Genomic DNA, 21,188 nt, shown 5'->3' on the forward strand with positions numbered 1-21,188 from the left:
GTAGCCTAATGTTAAGTGAACTCTCTTTCATGTGCCCAGGCCGGTGCTATCATGAGCCCCTTAGGAAAAAAATTGTAATCTATTCTAATCCCTTCATTCCTTCTGCTATCAGGCTCCTATGCCGACAGAAGTCACTGAAATGTAGGCCACCTCATTTGTGTGGACTACAAGGGTTTTTCTTTTAAGTTTGTGTTGTTTTGTTGTTGTTTTCATCTGTCTCCTCGTTGTGGGGTTGCATGCATGTGGTGACCTAAGGATGCCAGAGTGTGTCTTCTTCTTGTGTTGTTGAACACTGGCATGTCTATGCTTGAATGCTGCTGCTCGACTGAGTTTTATTTATATGGACTTTGTAGACTGTGGAACTGGACTGCCTGTTATGGGATAAATACAGGAAGATCCTTTTTGGGCCGCAGAGGGATTTTTCGCTGCAATACTGCGAGTGACCACTAGGAAAAATGTATGCAGGGCTAAGCGGCTGCGCCCTATCCAGCTCATATATCACATGGATGCAGCCTAAAAACCCCTCTGTAACGTGGCTGCAGCCCTGGGTTTTGACTACCAGGCAGCATGTCTACATACGGTGACCTAAAGTTTTGAAACTATGTCAAACATATATATCTGACATCATAACACGAAATAACAGAAAAGCAGGGGGAAAAACACTAAAGGTGGCTTTTAACAATTCTTCCCGGAAATATCGTGATATCTTCCGTTCACGGTAACTAGTGGACTGCAGTACCACAGTTTAGGGCTATCGCTCCCCCCTCCTCCATCGTTATCTGCACACATTCCTGTGCGTCCCTCCTGATGGCACCCAGTCGGGACATGCTTTGTCCCTCATATGCACGTTCAGTTAGCACGTCTCTTTCTACATAAACATTTCATCTTCGTGCCTACTTGTGTGCTTTCTAAACATCTGCACAAACATGGAAAACAGTTTGGCTTCTTCACATTAATGCGACAATCTTGTAAAAAATAGTAGGCTAGAGGAGCATTACACATGCCGGATATTACCTGTCTCGAGTGACTGTCACATTTCAACATGTGTGAATGTCTTTTCCTCCTCCATGTTCACTCCTGCGGGACAGCCGATGGGAGGGACTTAAATGCACATCACTAGGAGAATACAAATTAACCCTCCTCTTAAGAAAACAACTGGTTTGCTGCTTCGGACACGATGAAACATTATTTATAATCTAGAGTTTATGTTTCATGTCTTTGCCTCACATGTGGAATAGCTGTGTGCGCTGAGCCGTGGCTGAGTTTGAACGGAGAGTAAGTATTTGACGTTGGGCCTCAGCTGAATGCCTTTTCAACTCCTCTGTCTGTCTGAACTGTCGCTGTGTTACCGATTGAAATAGTCCAGCTGATGATTTCACAGCACCGAGGCAGATGTTAACGAACAGCTGTCTCGTCGGTGTGATTTGTGAACTTGGTTGGCACTGGCGCCGTCGTCAGCTGATATTTGCTGCGTACTTTTATACATTGAGTTTCTTTGAGGAATGCCATGGGAAATGGGTGGAGACGGCAAAAACTTAGCCTTCAGCATTTTTGTCTTTATACACACCCACAGTAACCTATCCAGAGTGTTAAGCTGAGTAACAGCTATAGTTATGTCGTCTCAGTGGTGTCAGAAACTCTATAAATACCTTGTAGATTCTGGCGTTTACAAAAAAAATACAACGATTGAGTTGTTGTTCATTCAAACTCACATCAACTCCTAAAAGTGTGTGCTTTGTGCAAGATTGTATCATACAACAAATTAAAGAGTGTCATGGGTATAAATGTGTTTTAACGATGAATCAGTCAGGAAGGATGACTATATTTAAGTGACATGATGCAATGGGTTTTGGGGAAACTTGGGGACGGCAATCAGTGCAGAGGGGTTGACTCAGCAGCTCAGTTGTGTAGGAGTTTATGACAAGTATTCATATTCTGTCATTTGGTTGTGGGTTTCCAAGGCTGTTGCTCTATTTTGCTCATGTTTAAAACAAAAAACATTCATGCATTTTGTCTTTGAAGACCTTGTAAATTATGCAAAAATATGCAAACGCATAACTTTCCCCTGCAGCAGGGGACAAATATTTGTGTAGGTGATAGCTTATTTGTTGACAATCAATATTACATTAATTGCATATTGCTGCCCCTGAAGGTGCAGACAGAGAGAAACTTTGTTGGGTGCAATATCTTTAGCTTCTTAATATTTTGTGAGTTATGATCATAATACGCATAAAGCAGAAATAAATGGATCAATTCACTGTGCAACACTCAGCTTTCAGTAAGGAATAGCCTTCATTTATCTTTTGTGGTCTGTAGAATGTAGTCAGAGGGCACACACACACTATGGGATTGATTGTCCCTGTGTTATTTTAATGGGGAAAAATAAAAAATGTAGACAATCTTAAAAATGTATTCAAAATGTTTAGTTTCATTGAAATACAACAACCTAACACATCTCCTGCACCAAGAGAACATAAACCAGACAAATCATTCCTATAAGGGCATTTTCTGCTGTAATAATTTTTGCTGTTCATACTGGTCATCACAAGATTCCCTTCTAGGGAATGTGCTTTCAATATAAGTGATGAGGGGCAAAATCCACAATGCTAGTCTTTTGCAAATAAAAATCAAATAATAATCAGGTAAGTACATACAGTTACTGTTGTTTTAATATAAAACGCTCTCTTTCTGTTTCCCCAAACAGCGTTTCCTTTTTGAGCCACAGTGGAAGGATAGGTTCACAAACAGGAAATTTCTCATTAAAAACAATGTAACTTTGGAATATACCCACTTGACTTCAGTAACTCTGACTGCAGAAGTCTCATATTAACTTTAGATCAACTTCGGAAAATGTTTTTTTGCAGAGAACATAGATTTAGTCCCCCACTCCACATTGGAGGCACAGTTGGATGGAAATGGATCTCAGTGGCTGATATGAACAGAAGGGATGATTACATCAATCAAATTTACCTATCCTTTAAATCATGGCCACTAGTGCTGGCAACAAACTGCACTAAATTCAGAGGGTTTGTAAAACAAAGATTGCTGTTACACACTCACTCACACAAACACACACACACACACACACACACACACACACACACACACACACACACACACACACACACACACACACACACACACACAGATTTACGCTCATATGACTGCTTGGTTTGTAAGATGTGTCTTGGCTGTCAGTAACAGCACTCCCTTCTGGAAGATCTGGCTCATGTTATAGAGTAGAGAGGTGGTGTAGTGTAATGTTTCAAAAGGCAGAAACTGAGTAAAACAATAAAGGAAAACAAAAGCAAGAAAATTGTCATGTCTGCCATAGACTTCTCTGCCTTTAAAAGGGCAATCATAATGGGTTAAATATTCACGTGTGATGATATTGGTCTTAGTTCCACATTTTTTGACCAGTATCTAGTTTTCTCATGCATACCCACGTAATTGACATTATGCATGCTTTGTGGCAAGTATGAGCCAGCATAAAGTCTGAACAGAGGAGAAAAAAAGTCTTAAGTCAAATCAACAAACCAAAGCGCTTATTTGGCAAAGCACTGTTTTGCCAACATATCTGTCTCAACAAACAGTTGAAAGTGAATTTAAATGACAGGATTTACCACCAGCTAACATGGCTGAATGGCCTGAAAAGATGTAAAGTGACTGGAAACAAACACAAAAAAACATGGAAAGCTCTTTTTGAAATGGCAAAGTAAAAATAGCCTTAATATGGGTAATTTAGCATGTACAATATAACTTGTTGTGAATTAACACAGTTTTCAGTAAGGGATTATGGTTTTTATTTGAATTTATCTCATATGGTGTTCTTCAGAGTGTTTTTATATTTTGTACAACAGGTACAATGTGCTGATCAAGAGCTTAAAGAACATTCTGTTATAGCTCCTAAAATGCCCCAAATGATCCCAAAATTACTGTTTACTGATAACTGTCATGTATCTGTTTTTTTTTTAGGAGGCAGTTATAACCATTTTTCATGGAATCAAAAATATTTAACATTGAGGATAACCTTTGCTCTTTTTTTTTTAACTTAATCTATTGCTGCCTGAAACTACAGTATTTATTTAGTTTTGACATTTTATAGTTTTTAGACATGCTTCTTCAATATTTCATCCTCATTATCATTCCCATTCCCATTATCACACCACCAACCTAACCTCCACACCCCATCTACTCCCTCTTCTCTCTGTCTCCCTCTGACACATCGCCTCCCTCCCCTCTGCCTCGTTGCCGAGGAAACCTTCAGCCATTCAAAGACACCGGCGTACACACTACACAAAAGGGTTCACACGCACACACACACACACACACCCTTTTCTCTGTTGCTGATAGCTGTGACCTACACTTCTCATATGTCGCTATGTCGATGATGATGGTAAACAGGTAAACAGCACAAGATGTCTGCTGTGTGTGACTGCTTTCTGTTTTCTGCATTTGAACAGTGATATAATGTTACATCATCTGCTGTTGACTGGTGTGTTACTGAGTTGTACTTGAATGCCTCTTCCTGTGTGATCGTCATCATGTTGCTCTCAAGGATTAGATTCACTTCAAAAACCCACTCGTACTGTCAGATTATTAACTCTTCTTTTCAGAGCTGTAGTATGACATATGATTCCTGTTTAGCTACAGTGAAAGCTACTGCTGCTACTGCTGCCACTGTTTCATTATATCTAGTACTGCTGCTGCATTTGCAAGTAGTATTACTTCTACTAATGTTGCTGCTGCTACTCATTATTTCTATGGCTGTTGTTTTTATACATAACTACTGTTGCTACCTTTGAGTTTCCTGCTGCCTCTGTTGGTGTTGCAGAACATACGCACAAGCGCAAACTATTGCTATTAGTAGAACTGATAATGCCATTGGTATGTGAGTATCTGTGTATGAATGTTAGTGAATGGGAAAGGCAAAAATTGTAAAGCACTTTGTGTTAGGTGGAGTGGAGCAGGTGGACCCAAATGCAAGAGACTGTAGGCAGAGCAAAGCTGGAGAATGGTGTCTTTATTCTAGGCTCGGGTACCCGCAAAGTAAAACTAAATAGAGTAGAACAAAGCAGAGCCAACTGAGCATAGGAGCCAACACAACTGAACTGAAAACCAGGACTTAAATACAAACTCAACTAGTGACAAACAAAAGGAAAATGGGGCAAGACACAAGTGCAGGCTGGGAGCTGATTGTTGGAGGAAGACACAGGGAGCAGGGCAGGGCAGGTGGAGGGAAAAACTGGCTGGGAAAAACAAGAAAAAACAAAATGCAATAGCTGCTTTGGACTGAGGACATGTCAAAAATAGAACTTCATCCATGAGTCAAATAAATAAATCCTCATCAGATATAATCATCATTCATTAAACTGTCTTGGAATTATACAAATATAACTTAAAATGCACAAGTCAAACTGAATGAACAAACCTCAGCACTACATTGCCAACCCAGGAACATTTACCAAATAATAGAAACAACAAACAAGAACCAATTAATCCATCAAATAGAGTGGTCTGAATATTAAGGCTGCATGTAACATGAATTATACTAAAAGATAACTGCAGCGCTGAATAAAATAACTAGCGTTTCAGTTCACTTGAGCACTTTGTTCCAATGAGAGTCAACACAGAAAACAATAGTTCAAAAGGTGAGGGCCTCTGGTTGAGTCAGACTGGGACAGAATCATTTGTCCAATAAGGTAGAAATGTTTACTACTGCTCAAATTCCTACTAGCAGTATTGCCTTTTACTTGATCATATCAGTGCTTGGGGTACATAGTTCACTGTTCGAGATAATTAAATATTTCTAATGAGCAGTCCAATTTGTTTCCAGGGTTAAACACACTATAAAGGTAAACATATAGTTAGTTAAGAAAGTGTCTTTAGATATTAAAAATTGAAAGCTGCTAATAGCTCTCTAAACTGTAGCTACATTGATGTACACAAAGGCACTCTCAGCATTGGCAATACTCATGTATTATCTATTATTAGACATTATAGATTTGAACCCATTTCAAAAGACAATATAAGCTGAATTCCTTAAATAGGTATAAATCATACTTTGATACAAAAGCAGATATTTTACCCAATTAGTGCAAATAAGGTCTTAAGCTTTTAGTCTTTGGAGTTACAGTGTTATAAATTATGCTGCCGACTCCAGAAATGTAATTTATGTCTGTGCTGGAATACTGAATCACTTTTGGTTTTTGATTTTAGATTATGAAATAGTGTGAAGTATCACATCAAGTGTGTGACTTTAAGAAGTGAGAAACTCAGAACAATAAATGTAAATTTCTCTTTTCTTTTTTCACTTTTGGTCTTCGAATCAGAGCTGCTGCTGCTGCTTGCAACAACAGTGCGATGGCCAGTCCAGTGGAGGAGGTGATTGAGCCAGTGGCTCAGAATGCAACAGCACAAAACCTGGGCCGAAGGCGTTTTTCTCATGATCACCGTAATCTGAGTCCAGATGAGATAGATAACCTCATGTCCAGCAGTGGTAAGAGAAACATTATTTTTTATTAGATATTTTAATCTAAGAAAATATGAGCTGCTTGTTTAACAACTCTATGTGCTCCATCAGAACAAATTTCAGTGGAATATTCTTATCTCCCAAAAACAGATGGCCGGCCGTTCCTTGTGGTGCATCATCTTCCGGAAATAAAGGAGGAGGGTATACCATACCTAATGCCTGGTATCCCCATCACCTGTAGAGTGGACAACACAGAGAAATACACTACTCGCTCAAAGGTACATCTATTCATTTTTCATTATGTTTGAAAAATTGTTCATCTGTTGTCTTTTGGTAGGTGCAGAAAGGAGTAAGTATTTATATGATTGTCTTAGATTTTGGATATTGTAATATTGTGATATGACATAAGTGTTGTAATTTCCTGGTTTTAAAGGCTCCATTACAGTAAATTGATGTAATTTTCTAAACTTACCAGACTGTTCTAGCTGTTGTGTTGTTTTTATTAATCCAGTCATTATATCCACATTACTGATGATTATTTATCAAAAATCTCATTGTGTAAATATTTTGAGAAAGCACCAATAGTCATCCCCGCAATATTGTTTCAATGTCAATATCAAGGTATTTAGTAAAAAGAAAATTGTGATATTTGATTTTGTCTGTGTCGCCCAGCCTTATGTCATATCAAAACTGTTAGTTTTGAACTCTTTTGTTGAACTGATGAGCAGGCTGTTAATACTCTAAACAGTCAGCTGTCCCATGATTGTGTGGTTGTCGACATGCTGTCTGTTTGTGGGTTTAACTTTTGTTTTGAGCAAGCAGGCTCAGCTGTTGCATTAGCCTACTGTTGTTCAGATATAGGGATATGCTGGAAATTACATGGTGAGTTGTTTTGTGTGTGGTGAGTATAGTTTCAAGTGTTCAATGTTTGGGTAGAACAGGTGAGAGAGTTTGTAGAAGTGGGTGTTACTGGAATGTCTTTACTGCCTGACCCTCTGGAGGGGCATATTTTAACAAAAACATTTTAGTTATCAGGAGCCAGTAACATATTTACTGCTACTGTCTCCTCTTTTTACCACTCAAGCTGCAGTACTGCATACGGATTTATGTCAAACAGCATGAGTTTCATTACATTGTTATATAAGTCAGTACAGCGCCACAGAGGGACAACATGTTGCAAGATGCCTTTTAAAAATGTATAATTATTAGTAACAGCTGAGTCAAACCTGGGTGACTCAGTCAATTTGCATGTTCTCTCTTTGTCTTCCTATCCACGTTCTCTGGTTTTACACCCACAGTCCAAATACATGCATGTCAGCAAAAACTAGCCAATTTGGTTCAACTTTGATCTACAGTATTAACCATAGTTGTGCACACATGATGTTTCACAGTGCAATAGATGATAATGACTGACATTTTGGGGGTGTTAACTATAGTTTTTTTCTGAACCTTTCTTCTTACCCTATTGGATTTTACGGTAAAGTCCTGCCTACAAAAATGTGATATACTCAAAGCAAAAAGTCTTTATCACTAATGAAACACAAACACAATACTGTCATGTTTATATGCATCATTTCAATAATGTCCTTCCAGGTCCGTGTGGGCACCTTGTACACGGTGTGGCTAACACACGGCCAGTTCCGCTGGACGGTGAAGAGGAAGTACAAGCACTTCCAGGAGCTGCATCGAGACCTTTACAAGCATAAGATGATGCTTCATTTGCTGCCTCTGGCAAGGTCAGAGTGCAAGTCTGTTTATCTTAATCATGCAAATCAAGGTCTCGCTCTAAGAGACATGCATTCAAAATCTTTTTTTTTATAGCCAGATGTCTGAAGCATTAAGCATTTTGAATATTCAAATTTCTCCCAAAGATTTGCAAAGGATAGGCAGCAGCTGAGAGCCATGTCAGAGGAAATGCCCAGCCTACATGGGAATGAACGGACCAGAAGGACCTCCAGCAAAATGGTATCAGATAAACCAATCAGATAGCACATATAAAGTACACAGTACATACTTTGCAATCCCCACAAACAATATGTCCTTGATGGTAAACAATGTTATAAATATGTGGCAAGAATTTCAAATGAAATGTATGTAATGAAGAAGACTGGTGCTCTCTATTAACTACAGTGCATATAAAACAAGTTAAGGGCTCTGTGTTTGTCTTTTCTTTGCTGATTCTTTGTATTTATTGATTTTGTTACATTCTTATCAGCCTAATGTCTAACATTTTTCATAAAATTCACAATTTTTCAGGCCATTCTTGTGACTCACTTACATAAGACCTTGTCACTCTCTGACAGTTGTGTTTCAAGTTGTATTTCACAATTTTTATCACTTTCCTATTGCAGAAATATCTTGAGGAGTACCTGAATGGTCTGCTGGAGAACGCCTTCTGTAGAAATGATCACAGCATGGTAATAGCTTTTAAACACAGACATACGCCGCACAGATACACAGTGAATACCATGTAGCATGATGGAATCCTCTCTTGTCTGTTTTTTTCATTTTCAGCTGGAGTTCCTCTCAGTAGGCGCTCTTTCCTTTATCACGGATCTTGGATCCAAAGGCTTGTAAGCAAAATACACTCTTTATGTCCGAGTGAGAAACAAAGAAAGTGAGGAAATGACTAAGTGTATGACAGAGATTTATTTTGAAATGTGTTTCAACTTTTCTCAGGGAGGGGCCCATCTTCAAGAGGTCGGGGGGTCACCGGATCCAAGGCCTGAATTGCATTGGCCATCATCAGTTCTGTTTCCGCTGGTCACGCCGCTGGCTGGTAGTTAAAGACTCTTTCCTGATGTATATGAACCGAGACCATGGCAACATCAACTTTGTGTTGCTGTTTGACCCAGAGTTCAAAGTGAAAGTGGGCCGTGCCTATACAGACACCAAATACGGAGTCTGCTTTGAGAACTTCACTCGGTAAGTCAGCTGTGTGTTTGCCTATGTATGTATTGTCTATACATATCTTTATGCCTGGGGTTATGTTGGGATACATGTTTGGTCTGTTTGTTTTTGTTCAGGAGTCTGGTCATCAAATGCAGCAGCTACAGACAAGCACATTGGTGGAGTCATGAAATCAACAGGCTGGCTGAAACCTCTGACTTTCTCAAAGTGCAACGTTTCGAGGGGTTTGCTATGCCACGGGAGAACACGTTAACTAAATGGTCAGTTCTTGTGTAGTCTGTCTGAGAATTGCAGCAGCTGTCTGTGTTTAGTGTCTGACTTCATTTACCAAACATTTGTGGTTTATTGATGTTGTTTGAAGGTACGTGAATGGAAGCGGCTACTTTGCAGACCTGGCTGATGCTCTTGAACAAGCCAAGGAGGAAATCTTCATCACAGACTGGTGGTAAGTGTCAGCAAGATCTGAATTTTCTGATGAAGAACATTTAGTTCACCAGCTAAAAATGTTAATGTAATTGTACCACAAAAATATTCCTCTCAGGCTCAGCCCTGAAGTTTTCATGAAGAGACCGGCAACTGAGAATCACTGGCGCCTGGATGAGATACTCAAACGCAAAGCAGTAGGGATTCTATCTGTCTTATTCCTCTCGATTTAAACTCCCAAATGATATTCAAATTTCAAATTGCATCACTTCTCTTTGAACCATTTTCTGCAGGAACAAGGAGTGAAAGTGTGTGTTCTGCTGTACAAAGAAGTGGAGCTCGCACTCGGCATCAATAGCGAGCACAGCAAGAAGACTCTTATGAATATGCACCCAAACATCAAGGTATGTCACCTCTCAGCATAATTTGATGTACAGGCAAGAGCTATACAATTAGAATTGTTACCAGAGGCATCGTTTCTTTTTCTTTTTCTTTTCCTTTTTTAACGTTAATTTGTTTGACGTTCAACAGGTAATGAGACATCCTGACCACGTGTCGTCCGTGGTGTTCCTGTGGGCTCACCATGAAAAGATGGTGGCCATTGACCAAACAGTGGCCTTTGTGGGGGGGATTGACCTCGCCTTTGGGAGGTGGGATGACAGCCAGTACCGGCTAACTGACCTTGGTTTGACAAAGGCAGCCAACAGTGAAACACAGGAAGAGCAAAATGCAGATACAGGAGTAAGAATGTGTTGACGCTATCTTTTATTCTTGTTGATTGGCCCTGATGAGAATGAATATGTTCACGGTTGTTCAGGAACCAGCATGGTTTCAGTATTTATATACACTACCTGCAGAAACAAACCAATGTCTGTGTTAACTAGGACAACGGTGCAGCTGATGGTCCAAAGCCATCTGAACCAGATAAGGAAACAGAGTTAAACCCAGAAAATCTGACTGGCAACACCAAACTGTGGCTTGGCAAAGACTACAGCAACTTTATCAGGAAAGACTGGGTCCAACTTGACAGACCGTTTGAAGGTACACTTTCTGAATCTCCTTTGAGTATCACACGTACACACACATGCACAAACACATCATGAGTCTCTAAACAGGGCTCTGGAAGGATTGCTTTTTATATGTTTTCAGATAACATCGACCGTAGTCAAGTTCCTCGCATGCCGTGGCGCGATCTGTCTGCAGCTATTCATGGCAAAGCTGCCAGAGATGTAGCCCGCCACTTCATCCAGCGCTGGAACTTTACCAAGGTCAGATTCAAAGGAAAGTCGTGCCGTTTAAAAAGGCATGTGGGTCTGAATGTTGCAGTTGTGGCCAAAATATCTATAGGTTATCATAATATTGTAAACATCCTTGTTAGTTTAGAGATTGGGACATGAGTGCTCTGCAGGAAACAGCTTTACAAATAAGTCAACAGATACACAAGCTTCAGATGACTATATGTATCCGTAACTAACCAAAATAGTTATTTGGAGGTCTAAATTACGTAAAAACAAAAGTAAATTCTTCTTAATTCTTCTTGTACTGTATAGCTACAAAATGTGAGACTTATTTTGCCGTGGCTCTATTGGCTATATGGCTGTTGTCTACAGTCTCTCTACAAAGAAGAGTACAGTGTCTTGCTAACCTATAGGTTTATTGGCCACAACATCAATGAAACTGATAGTAAGTTGTAAAATAAACTGAGTGCTTCTGGAGGAAATGTTCATATGTCTAACGGGAAGGTGACATTTTTAGCTTTCATGCATTTTTTTCCTCTTCTCTAGATCTTCAAAAACAAGTACAAGGACGTTTTCTACCCTTACCTTCTCCCCAAGTCCCACTGCACCGCTGACTCACTCTCATTCCCTGTGCCGGGGTCCACTAAAGCCAAAGTGCAGGTGAGTGATGATGTCGGTGTTTGTGCAGCATCAGTGCAAAAGCTAGTGTGGGATTAAAAAAGGGAAACATATCAGCTCTTCCACATACAAAACTGTGTACGTGAACTTGCAGCTAGTTAATAAATAATTTGCATGCTATGTAATCTAAGGTTTTACAATGTTTCATTTTTAAAATGTTGAAACAATTAATAAATGCACACAAATACTACCAGTAAAAACAAAGAAAGGTCTGAGTGTAGCAGTGCAAAAGGACTACTTTGGAAATGTTACAGTACCTCTTTATATCTTCACATACATTTTATGTACAACACTGCCAGGTTCAATTGTCCATGTAGTGAAGTGGCCTTCACACGTCCGTACTTAACAAAGACTGTTCCGACACTACGTTAGCATTACAGATAAATCTGGCTTTTCTCTATTCACCATGGGTGTCAGCTCTGACTGCTGGAGAACAGTGACCACTTATAAATTTGCTCAGCAGAGACTGAAGGGAGCACCAGAGACGTGCTTCACACTAGAGCCAGACACAAACCTTTTCTATGTTCTGGCTTTCAAATCAACCTTTGTTCAGTTACACATCATGTCAACACAGAAAAATGGCTGTGTACATATGGGAAATGGACATTTGTGACACACAAGCCATAAGTTCTACATGGATCTTTAAAGAAGCCCTTTAAAGAGCTGTAATTTGAAGAACAGAAGTTACAAAATACATCATCACAGGGAGTACAGTAGATTCCTATAGTTTTCATTTATAAGAGCCCATGCTGCTGGTCACTTCCATATTAATTCAGAGATGTCACCTTAATTACTGTAATCACTGTAAACAAACAAATCCATTGCCAAGAAGACTGAAAGCTGCAATTGGCTTCTACCCTGCATTTTCTATTGTGTGATACCAAGTCACAGCCAGCAGGAAATCAGATAGATGTTTTTAAAGTACAAAAGAGTCTCTGTCCTAGCTTTTAAAATGTAGCTCAAGTGTTGAGAGTTTTTTTTTAAACATAGGCAGATGGTAAAACAAGAGTAAAGCCTGTGGAACAAAATCACCTCCAGCATGTTTATCCTGTTAAGTAAAGCCAGGGAAAACAAATGCACTAAGAGCGATGCCAAGGACAGGGAGGGAGAACAAGTGGAAGCGTTATATTTGCAACAGGCTTCATGGGAAATGTGGTCTACATGATGAGAAACACATGATCATTAAGATACATTAAATACAGAGTAAGAATCTCTCTTTCTTTCTTTGTTTCCTGTCTGTTTGTCCAATTAATGCAAAAAATAAAAATAAAAATACACAGACACAGACACACATATATATATATATACAACAGCATTTCACAACATTAAACATAAAAAACAATTATTGGTCATATAGCAGCAAAATTGTAGGTTAAAAAAAACGTTCTTCAGTCTGCTAGTTGTAGTTTGTATACTTGGGAGTTGCTGTTGTTGTGTGTAAGATAAACCTATGTAAATGAATAAAATAGTGTATATCACAGATAAGAAACATTTTTGGCATGCATGGTCCCCACATGCTTACATACTACCAGCAGTGTTTCCCCACTCAACATGATATGCTTCGGTTCGGAAGTTTTCAGGCAGTGAGTGTTGGATAACAATAGCTTTTGCTGTGTGTATTCATTACTCTATGTGGGCAATGGCATGTAACCTTAACCTTTGGTCTCCATTATGCTGCAGCTTTCCTATCAGGTATTGTTGCTCCCTTATTCAAGTTTGAGGGACACTACCTCAACTGTCACATACTGTGCTAGAGCTGCAACAGGTTTGCTCAAGCCAAGTCAGTTATATATATATATATATATATATATATATATATATAGCACTAAATCTTAACAGAAGTCATGTCAGGGCACTTTCATATAGAGCGAGTCCGAACATTACCCCATGAGCAAAGGCTTGGCAACAGCGGCAAGGGAATACTCCCTTTTAATGGGACGAAACCTCAAGTAAAACTGGGCTTGAAGTGGGCATCTAGAAAAAGAGAGAGGGGGAGATTGAGAGAAAGGGGAACAATGCAAGTTCCATATAGAGATGTATAATAATAAAGGAATTGCAATAATCCAGCCCACAAATAAAAAAAATGCATGGAGTAGTTTTTCTGCATCTTTTTGAGACAGGTGTGCCTAATTTTTGCAGTGGTACATAGGTGAAATCGGTGCTCCTTGAAATTTGTTTTATATGGGACTTAAAGGACTTAACTTAACATAACTACCAGATTCCTAACGCTGGTGCTGGAGGCCAGATTGATGCCATCTATAGTACCTATATCATTACACAATGTGTTTCTGAGTTGAGTTTAGTAGTGTACTTGCTTTCATCTGACTTCATTGACAAATATTATTGGCTATCATTTGCACAACAATGAAAGTTTATGTAGCGTTTCCTAATGAGACTTCCTAAAGGAAGCATATATATAAGGTGAATAGTACTGGTCCAAGCACAGAACCTTGTGGAAACTAATCATCCTTAGAAAATCAAATTAAGCTTATTTTTGATATAACACTTAGATGTCTAGAGTCATTCTGTTAATATTGTATGTAAAAAGACAACATGTTTATGGTAGGTATAGGGTGCTTACCTTAGGGGAAAAAATGGCAAAAAGCAAAATAGCAAAAATCTGCATATTTCAGCTGATAGAATGGAGAAAATACTAACAACAACATTGCTGTGTATCCAGTGAAAGTTTTCAAGTTTTTACATGTCATTTTCTCAGGTGTTACGCTCTGCCGATCGTTGGTCAACTGGAACCTGTGAGAACTCGATCCTCAATGCCTACGTCCACACCATCGAGAACAGCGAGCACTACATCTACATTGAGGTATTGCAGGAATGTCCTAGCTATTTACAGACAAATATGTACCTCTGTATCAACGCATTTAATTATATGTTCATTTATTTTGCATCTCAACATTTTAAATGGACAAATCATAAAAAATGATATAACCTTGTTTTGCATTGGATTCCCAAATGCTTCCTCATGATGGCAGTGGCACAATCAAAGGGCAGCCATCATGGCAAAACATGTCACTGTAACCTCAAATATTTTTAGTAGTATCACCTAAGAATGGGTTACATATAACACATACACATTTAACACATTCATTTCACGTGCCACAGAAAGACTTCGAAGCCAATGTGAGCTTATTCATGAGGTTTCATGAGTCCTTCCCTGCCAGCTACCTGCCTATTTTAGCCCTGTCTCATACTGAGTCGCCATCTGCTTTTTCTGTGCCCTTAGAACCAGTTCTTCATCAGCTGTGCCGATGGGAAGACTGTCCATAATGGGATTGGTGATGCTATTGTGAACAGAATCCTGCGTGCACACAGGTCTGGTCTACTGCAACAACTCCAAAAAATTAACAACTTAATTTGAAGTTACAAAGCCACATTTTCATTAAAAACACACAGAAGTACAACACAGAAGATAAAAGTCCTATTTTCCATACATATTTTACAGTATCATTAGACAATAACAGTGGAATACATCAGTGAATTATAATATTTTAAAGTGAAATAAATCATGACATAAAATATAAACATGTAATTAATAGTCCACTTGTTAAAATGGTACACTTGTTGACAATGTATGTACATGTTGACATTGTGTCTTATTGCAGGGAGCAGAAGAAGTACAGAGTGTTTGTGGTGATTCCTCTGCTTCCCGGATTTGAGGGAGACATCAGTTCAGGAGGTGGAAATGCCATCCAAGCTATTCTGCACTTCACTTACAGGTGAGAGCCTTCACCCCCCACCCTAACATTCTGCACTCTGCCCACTAATTTTCAACAAATATAGGAAAACACAATCTCTTTAATCTGGCTCAAAGACATGTTTTCTGTCAGTTGCTAAAATGATGTAGATCTCAGGGGCCATGTCTATGCGACCTTCTTATTATGTTTGTTCAGTACATGCAGGCAATATAATAATAAAACTAATTATAGTAATACTGATCTATAAGAACTATTTTGCTATTTTATGTTACTATTATAACAGAGTGGTTTCAACTTAACGCATTAAATAAATGATAATGCATCATGCTGTTGTTATTGCCTGAAGACAGTGTTGTAGTATTACTGAGGTCTGTCTTACATTTGTTTATCAGCCTATTGTGAGTGAGATATCAGAAGACCTAAGATATATTTGTTACTATTGCTCTATGTTGTGCTTACTTCCTAATTTTTGTTCATTTTGAATGTTGTAGGACTATATGCCGAGGGGAGAATTCCATCCTAACAAGACTTGCTGAAGGTGAGTTTTCTGTCACTCATCTGCTTTTGTTTCAACTCAAAAATCAACCTTTTTCCATCTAACATGTATCTCTTTCTTTCTCCTTGTGTTGCTCCTTTAAACTGAAGCTACTGGTACTAGGTATCTATCCGGTCTGTCTCTTTTTTCATCCTTCACTTGTTCGTCCTCTTTTGACATCCGTTTTAAGCATCAGTGTGTCTAAGTGAGTTTCTCAAAAGATCTTCCCTGAATCTGTATATTGTCCCTGGTGAATAATGTGATTCTGGTCTGTCCCCCAGTTGAAGAGAAGTGGACGGAGTACATCACAATCTGTGGCCTGAGAACACATTCCCAGCTCACCGAGTCGATCGTCACAGAGCTCATATATGTTCACAGCAAGACCCTCATTGCCGATGACCGCTGCTATATAATTGGTGAGTCACGACCAACGCAAACTCATTCGTAGACAGAACATCACTTTGACCTCCAGTCGTCATGGCAAAAGAGCTAATCAGTCATCTCCATCCACTGAAATCCAAATGTGTGAAAGAAGTGCTGGCTTCTGTGGAAATTATTTTTACATGTGGTCTACACTTCCCAATTTACTTATACAGCAGCCTAAAAGCATGTTTTTTTCTATGTTAAACCAGGTTAAAATGGTGAAACTTGCAACAAAAGATTGAAACCTATGATTTGTTATCTTTGAGTTTCACTTTGTTTTGCACTTACATAAATCGTGTGTGTAAGTCTAGTGTAAGTCTCATAAAATAATGCAGAAGATGATATGCACATTTTGGTAAAGGTAGGTATGCCTAGGCCTTAAGACCTCATAATGCTTACCTGTTACATTTTATTGTTAAAAATCCATTTCTGAACTATAAATGTACAACTTACTCAGAAACCTGACAAGCAGCACTCATTCTGAAGAATACTTTGCAAAGGACAGATCGTAAATGTCTGTACTCCCTACTTCTGTTGCAGGATCAGCCAACATTAATGACCGCAGCATGCTGGGAAACAGGGACAGTGAGTTGGCAGTGTTTGTGGAAGATGAAGAGAGGGTCCCGTCCATCATGGGAGGGGAAGAGTACCAGGCTGGACCCCTCGCACTCGCTCTGCGCAAAGAGTGTTTCAGGTCAGGACAAAATGTGTAGCTCCTGACATTCTATATGGTTACTACCATCTCATCATCTGTCATCACTAGCACAATTAAGCTGAATCTTCTATGTTTTGGGAAACATCTGCTACCAAATACCACGTACAGTATGTTTTCTCTGGTTTATAAGCAAATGCCAAACATTGTACTTATTCTTCGTATGAAAAACCTTTTCAGTTTAATTCTTCCTCAGGAATGTTTTAACCTAGCTACAGTCTACTCTAAAAAAGTACATTGACAGAACCTGGCTATTTTTTAAATGCACTGTGCTTACTAAAATATATCTTTTTTTTCAGTGTTCTTGTTGGAGCTGCTTCAGACTCCAGTATCAACATTGACGATCCAATCAGCGACGAGTTCTTCTTCTTGGCCTGGAATTCAGCTGCCAAACTGAATGCCACCATTTATGACAAGGTATACATAAGCCAAAAATGGTGTATCACAGATTATGCAATAACATATGATTTTCACCTTTCTATTCTTTACAATAGCAACGCCTCCGTTTTCTTACCTCTCCTCTTTTCTGTGCTGCTTTGATACAGGTCTTCCGATGCCTGCCCTGCGACGAAGTTCACAACATGCGTGAGCTGAAGGAGTATTCCAGCAAAGAGTGCCTCCGTGATTCAGACCCAGAGCAGGCCAAAGAAGAGCTGAAGGCTGTCAGAGGGCTGCTGGTTCACTTCCCCATGAAGTTCTTGTGTGAGGAGAACCTGCTGCCTCCACTGGGCACTAAAGAGGGCATGGCTCCTGTGGGGCTGTGGACATAACCACAACTCAGCCCAGATTAGACCACTACGTAACAGTTAAAGAGCTGCAGTACCACAAGCTCCCCCATGTAGTTTCATCCTAAGCTAATGTTCAGCACAAAAGACTAAAATAGCCACAGCATTGGCAGTTCAGTTGCAAGGGAAATACATCACCTTAACACAATTTATTTGTCAACCATTTATGTTTTTATATTGCCTATTTGACTCACAATGGGCAAGCTGGAATAGAACCACTAAAAAGTAAATTTTACGATAAGTGATCATTTGTAAGAACAGTACATTAACCTTTTGTGTGCCAGTTTGTTCACAATAGCTGTAGCTGCTTTGTAACTTGTACGATGCCATCTGAACTGCAGGGCTGGCGGTGGTACAAAACACACATAAATGAATGTATGAGTCAGGAGAGGATGGCAAGGTTGTATTGGAAATCAAGCATCTCACATGATCTGGGAACATAGTGTACATTTATTGGTGCAAGGTTTTTGGGTGGGTGGGTGGCTCTGTTTCTCTCTTTTTCTCTCTCTCTCTCTCGCTCTACCTCTCACTCTCTCCTTCTCTCCCTCTGAGGCTTCACCTCTCACTGCAGTGCCAGCAAATCTGTCAGAATATTTGTGGTTGTTATGGTGACGGATATAAAGAGATGACTGGATTGTAGCTGAAATAAAGACTGGATAGGGCAGAAAGGGGAGAGTACTGATAAGAGGGATAACTTACTAAATTCGGATGTTGGACCAGAAAATAGAAGGTAATGCGTCGAAAGGAGATTGGCGATTTCCGCTGAAGCAAAGATATTTTAATATTTCTAGATAAACAATCAGGTGCGAAAACTGAGAGGAAAGGAAAAGGAGGACAAGATAATTAAAGGGTGCGAGGTTGATTTACTGTTAATTGTTGCGTTTTTTAAAAAGTCACCATGACAACCAAGTGAATTATTATTTCACCATGTTATCAGTAGTCCAGAACAGAACATTCCTCGTTCTAGAAAACGTGCGTGATGCAGAGACACAGTTTGTTTGACCAATGCAGTTTTCAGCTATTCCCATGCAAGCTCCACTGTCTTGTGTCCAGGTGCCATAGATGTCTTGCATGTCTACCCTATCACCATTTACATGCACTAGGCATTTTTTTTTTAAAGTGAATTAGGTTTAGCATAACACTGTAGCAGTGACATGTGTTTTTAGTGTTTTTACTCATAGTGCAATTCCAGTGTTTAGAGCGTTATCAAGTCCTATTTTTAATCTTAAACTTCAAAGATTTTTAAGTTTTGTTTGATATACAGTCATATCAGTTAGTCTCTCGCAAACCTGTTCATTCCTTTTAGTGACTAATCTTGAGCAATCTGGAAGAGTTTCACACTGGATGAATACAGCATCCGTGGTGAATGTAGACAAGAAACTACCCTTTCTTTCGAAATATTGACAGATTTGGAGAGATGATATAATAATTAAGTAGAATGTAGACGCTGCCTTCCTAATGTAGACAAACAGGGTTCAGGTTGTTTTTATGCAATGACAAAAATGTGATAAATGTCCTTAGCTGTAAGACATGAATGACAGAAAAGGAGTTTGACCAAGGTGAGTTAGAAAGAGCATTTCTATGCATTTTGAACTGAAGAAACTTGAGATTGAGTATTTGGGTAAAGCAATGTTACTTAGAGAATTTGTTGTTACATGAAAGTTCCTCCCAAGGCACACAGTCTGCCCACGTGTAATCAGTGCTTCTGTAAATCTATATCAAAGTTTAAAAAGCGTTATCTTTTATATCCTTTGCCTTTTGGTGGTGTTCCCTTTGAATTTTTCAATATGTGACAGAAGAAAAATGTCTGTCCCATGTATTTTAAGGAGACCTGAATGGTAATGGATGACACTGAGTGATTGATTGATGCAAGTGAGTCAAAAGAGAGCACAATTGTTGAGACTAGGACAGAACCACTGATATTGTACAGGCTGCTTCACGAGCGTTCGAGACATACCCGCAAGTCAACACTACCTGCTGTGGTCGGCTTCAGTGCAAACTTGTCTGTGAATGTGACAGATGACAAGTGTCCCACGTGAACACCGCCTCGCATTACATGAGGCACCTTTCACAGAAGAGCCAGTAAAACCATCTGTGTTTAGAACTGGTGCATTGCTGTCTTCAGAACTGTTCACACTTTCCTTTGAAAGAAAAATGTAACTACAAATCCCTGCACACTAGAAGCTGAATATTCAGTAGTCTTTCTTGTACAGCACAGAACAGTTACCTTGAGTAGTATTCTTTGTTTTAAGATTAAGGTGACCTTAAACCAAGTGTACACTTAATATCTTTTCAAAATCCTGTCTAAGGAGAGCAGCTCACATCTCAACTGTCTAATGATTGCCTTTTAAAAACCCTGTTGATAGGGCGCACACGAGGCAATTTATGACAGACAGATAATCATACTGTTTCTATCATGAATTTTGTTTTTTATCGTTTTTATTGGACTAATAGCCAGCACTAACAATACATTTTTATGAATACATTACTCATAGAAACTTATTGCCTTTTTATTCCTATTAGTCATAATGTGTAGACCTTTGTGTATGAAGGTATGCAGTTTGAGGTTATTATCTTAACCTTATAGTTACTGATGTATAGGTTACTAATACTCAGGGGTAGATAGACAATACATTCTTACTGATAAGTACAGTTATGAATAACTTTTACTTTATGGCATGTAGCACTTCTTGTTTCCTGAATAAACTTGTTTTTTCAACAAATGTTCAATGTGAATATTTATTTCAGCCAAAATAACTAATAATATCACAAATTTGATATGCTTTTTATATAAGAATATTCTTTTCAACATGCTTTGTATTGATAAATGTAAATACATAAACATAGAGACAATTTAATATCTGTCTTATACTGTATAGAGATAAAATACCGTTCATGATGCTCCTAAAATGTAGACAAAAGCCTACTACTGCCTACATATGTGTTCATCAAAAATCAGAATCATCAGAAACATACAGGTCGAAACTACTGACATACATTTAGACACAAGTCCTAACACTTTACAAGAGAAAACACGAGAGGGAAAAATTTAAATGTTGTTATATTTTACTAAGTGATTATGTTTATAGTCTCTGCAATCCACTAGTATCACTAATCCTGTGGAATTTGCAGTTTTGCTATCTATACATTATTGGATCAAATGATATGTTTTAAAAGAGAATATGGGAGACTGTGGACATAAAAACTGTACATGTTTTGTAGAAAATTGGTACTGTTTAACACAAAAGAAAAATAAATAATGTTCAATGTTGATGTGAAAGCTCATATATGAAATGAAT

General features: G+C 38.8%; 1 protein-coding gene across 1 annotated transcript; it reads left to right on the top strand.

Annotated features, from left to right (window-relative positions):
- The first annotated feature begins 1,138 nt into the window (after positions 1-1,138).
- Positions 1,139-20,528, top strand: pld2 (phospholipase D2). The gene is made up of 24 exons (XM_062433371.1): positions 1,139-1,275; positions 6,333-6,499; positions 6,623-6,750; positions 8,066-8,208; positions 8,344-8,437; positions 8,824-8,889; positions 8,987-9,045; positions 9,152-9,397; positions 9,499-9,642; positions 9,744-9,827; positions 9,924-10,002; positions 10,099-10,209; positions 10,337-10,546; positions 10,690-10,846; positions 10,955-11,073; positions 11,590-11,703; positions 14,438-14,542; positions 14,963-15,051; positions 15,342-15,455; positions 15,926-15,972; positions 16,251-16,385; positions 16,933-17,086; positions 17,404-17,521; positions 17,650-20,528. Exons 2-24 carry the CDS (start codon positions 6,364-6,366, stop codon positions 17,872-17,874), a joined length of 2,877 nt encoding a protein of 958 aa, XP_062289355.1. The 5' UTR covers positions 1,139-1,275; positions 6,333-6,363; the 3' UTR covers positions 17,875-20,528.
- The last annotated feature ends 660 nt before the right edge of the window (positions 20,529-21,188 follow it).

This window comes from Scomber scombrus, chromosome 14, assembly GCF_963691925.1.
Source record: "Scomber scombrus chromosome 14, fScoSco1.1, whole genome shotgun sequence".
Taxonomy (NCBI): Eukaryota; Metazoa; Chordata; class Actinopteri; order Scombriformes; family Scombridae; genus Scomber; species Scomber scombrus.

Bases quoted from the DNA above. Each gene is read 5' to 3' on its own strand.
- pld2 (XM_062433371.1), top strand. From the start codon at position 6,364: ATGGCCAGTCCAGTGGAGGAGGTGATTGAGCCAGTGGCTCAGAATGCA. The intron at 9,398-9,498 runs GTAAGTCAGCTG...GTTTTTGTTCAG, and splicing joins TGCTTTGAGAACTTCACTCG to GAGTCTGGTCATCAAATGCA. The intron at 9,643-9,743 runs GTCAGTTCTTGT...TGTTGTTTGAAG, and splicing joins GAGAACACGTTAACTAAATG to GTACGTGAATGGAAGCGGCT.